Source organism: Arachis ipaensis, chromosome B05 (assembly GCF_000816755.2).
Source record: "Arachis ipaensis cultivar K30076 chromosome B05, Araip1.1, whole genome shotgun sequence".
In the NCBI taxonomy this organism is placed as follows: Eukaryota; Viridiplantae; Streptophyta; class Magnoliopsida; order Fabales; family Fabaceae; genus Arachis; species Arachis ipaensis.
Genome location: NC_029789.2, coordinates 108431071 through 108433797, shown reverse-complemented (window position 1 = coordinate 108433797; position 2727 = coordinate 108431071). Strand labels below are relative to the sequence as shown.

Sequence of the window (2727 nt, the reverse complement as noted above, 5' to 3'; positions counted from 1 at the left end):
TGTTTAGACTTAATATTCCTTGATAGTTTCCTATGTTTTTATGTTATGCCTTCCAAGTATTTGGTAAAATGCTTGGGAGGGTTTTAAGTTATATTTTTATATTCTTGGCCTTGGTTGAGTAATTGGAGACTCTTGAGTTATCAAACTACTTTGATGATTGATAGTTGAAAGTTGCTGGTTGATTTGGATCCCTCTAAAGCTAGTCTTTCCTTAGGAGTTGACTAGGACTTGAGGAATCAAATTGATTAGTCCACTTGACTTTCCTTCATAGTTAGAGGTTAACTAAGTGGGAGCAATGGACAATTCTCATCACAATTGATAAGGATAACTAGGATAGGACTTCTGGTTCTCTTACCTTTCCAAGAGCCTTTCTTAACTATTAGTTTAATTCTTGCAATTTAAATTCCTTGTTCAACATTCAAAAATTCAAAAAGATACTTTTCCACAACCAGTAATAAATACACCTTCCTGCAATTCCTTAAGAGATGACCCGAGGTTTAAATACTTCGGTTATTATTTTTATTGGGTTTGCTTTAGTGACAAACAAATTTTTGTATGAAAGGGTTCTTTGTTGGTTTAGAAACTATACTAGCAACGAGAATTTATTGTGAATTCTTTACTAGCAAGAATCTGTTTCATCAGTACGGTACTTAATAACTCCTTCATAAAAATCATTATTCATGGCAGACTTAAATCTGTAAGGATTATAGTTGGAGTGAGACGTCATGAAGTGGGATTTATGAGCAAAAGGATCAATGTCTAGTTCTCTAATAGATTTAAGAGGGAGTCGAGGTTTACCTCCTTGAGAACTCAAGGGAATAGACCTTGTCTTAGGTTGTGTGGGCTCAGAGGTAGGTTCGCTAGCAGCTGGGCGTTTCCCTTTCGAAGAGCTTGGCTTCGACGAACAATGTTTAGAAGGAGGTTCCTTTGGTGGAGGTGTCTGCTTGGCTGAAGGTGGAAACCTTAAGGGGTTCTTAGTGTGAGCCATTGGATCCGACCGAGGAGGTGAGGTAGGACGAGAAGGTGATGGAGTGAAGGTTCGGTCTTGAGAGTGAGTGAAAGGTTTTTGCTTTGCAGAAAGCTTGAAGATCTTTTCACGTGGAGGCTTTTGTGAAACAGTTTTCTTCCTCATTTAGTGGTTTCTAGTTTTGAACAAAGAGAAGCAATAAAGGTAGTTGAGGAAACCGAAGAGTTTGAAGAGTTATGGAAGGAGAAGAAGAAGTATTGGTAACCATACCCAAAAGAAATTTTCTTAAATCATGCAACTGCATCACCTCTGATTTGACTTGAAAGGACTTGACATCACAAAGAGAAAGATTTAATTTTATTAAAAATTAAAATGAAAATTAATTTTCAAAATTTGAAACCTTTTTGGACTTAAAGACAAAAAGAAATAAACTAAAACACACAGGCCAACAAAAACAAAAAGAACATGTAGCATTCATATTGGGCCCAGAGGTGGTTTGGTTTAAGGAAATATATTGGACCACCCATGTTCAGATTTTTGAGGTTGACCTAGATAATTCTGCACGTGCAGTAAGGCATTAGAACGCTGTATAGAGGGAAGGTTCTTTATTTGTCCAGAATTGTCTCATACCTGTTTGTGACACAAAAACTCCAACACACATCAGCAACTTTCAAACAATGAATCATAGCTTAAAATCCCTAGACTAGTCCTAAGCATGCAAAATCTGTCCTCAACTAGTGGTTTAGTGAAAATATAAGCTAATTGCTCCTCTGATTTAACAAATTGAATGCTAATATCCCCCTTTTGAACATGTTCTCTTATTAAGTGAAATTTCACTTCAATATGTTTAGTCCTAGAGTGCAAAACTGGATTTTTAGAAATATTAATGGCATTCATATTATCACACAACAAGGGAATATTTTCAGCATTTAATTTGTAATCAACAAGCTATGCTTTTAACCACATGAGCTGAGAAGAACAAGAAGAAGTAGCTATATACTCAGCCTCTGCAGTGGATAAAGCCATTGTTGGCTGCTTCTTACTTGACCATACATTCAAGGACTTTCCAAGGAAGCAATATAAGCCTGATGTGCTCCTTCTATCAACTCTATCACTGGCAAAATCTGCTTCACAATAACCAACTGCAGAAAAATTATCAATCTTAGGATACCAAAGACCAAAATCGGATGTACCATGAACATATCTAATGATCCTCTTAATTGCAGAAAGATGAGACTCTTTCGGTTTAGATTAAAATCTTGAACACATTCCACCACTTTGCACAATATCAGGTCTAGAAGAAGTTAAGTACATAAGAGAGCCAATCATTCCTCTATACCTAGTCTCATCTACATCTTTCTCAGTTTCTCCCTTGTCTAATTTTGAGTTAGGGTGCATGAGAGTTCCCATGGGTTTGGCATATTCCATACCAAATTTCTTAACTAGTTCCTTGGCATACTTCTCTTGATGAATGAAAATACCATCTTTAGTTTGTTTAATTTGTAGCCCAAAGAAAAAATTAAGTTCACCCATCATACTCATGTCAAATTCACTTGTCATGAGTTTTCCAAATTCAATACAAAGGGATTCATTGGCTGATCCAAAAATAATGTCATCAACATATATTTTGACTAGAATGAAGGAATCATTAGAATTCTTGATAAATAGAGTTGTGTCTGTGGTGCCTATTTGAAAACCATTTTTCAAAGGAAAAGAGCTAAGTCTCTCATACCAAGCTCTAGGAGCTTGTCTCAAATCAT

The 2727-nt window shown here is 36.0% G+C and overlaps 1 protein-coding gene across 1 annotated transcript; it reads right to left on the bottom strand.

Moving 5' to 3' along the window:
* On the bottom strand, positions 620-1132 carry LOC107640849 (extensin-like). The gene has a single exon (XM_016344351.1). The coding sequence runs from the start codon at positions 1130-1132 to the stop codon at positions 620-622; it is 513 nt and encodes a 170-aa protein (XP_016199837.1).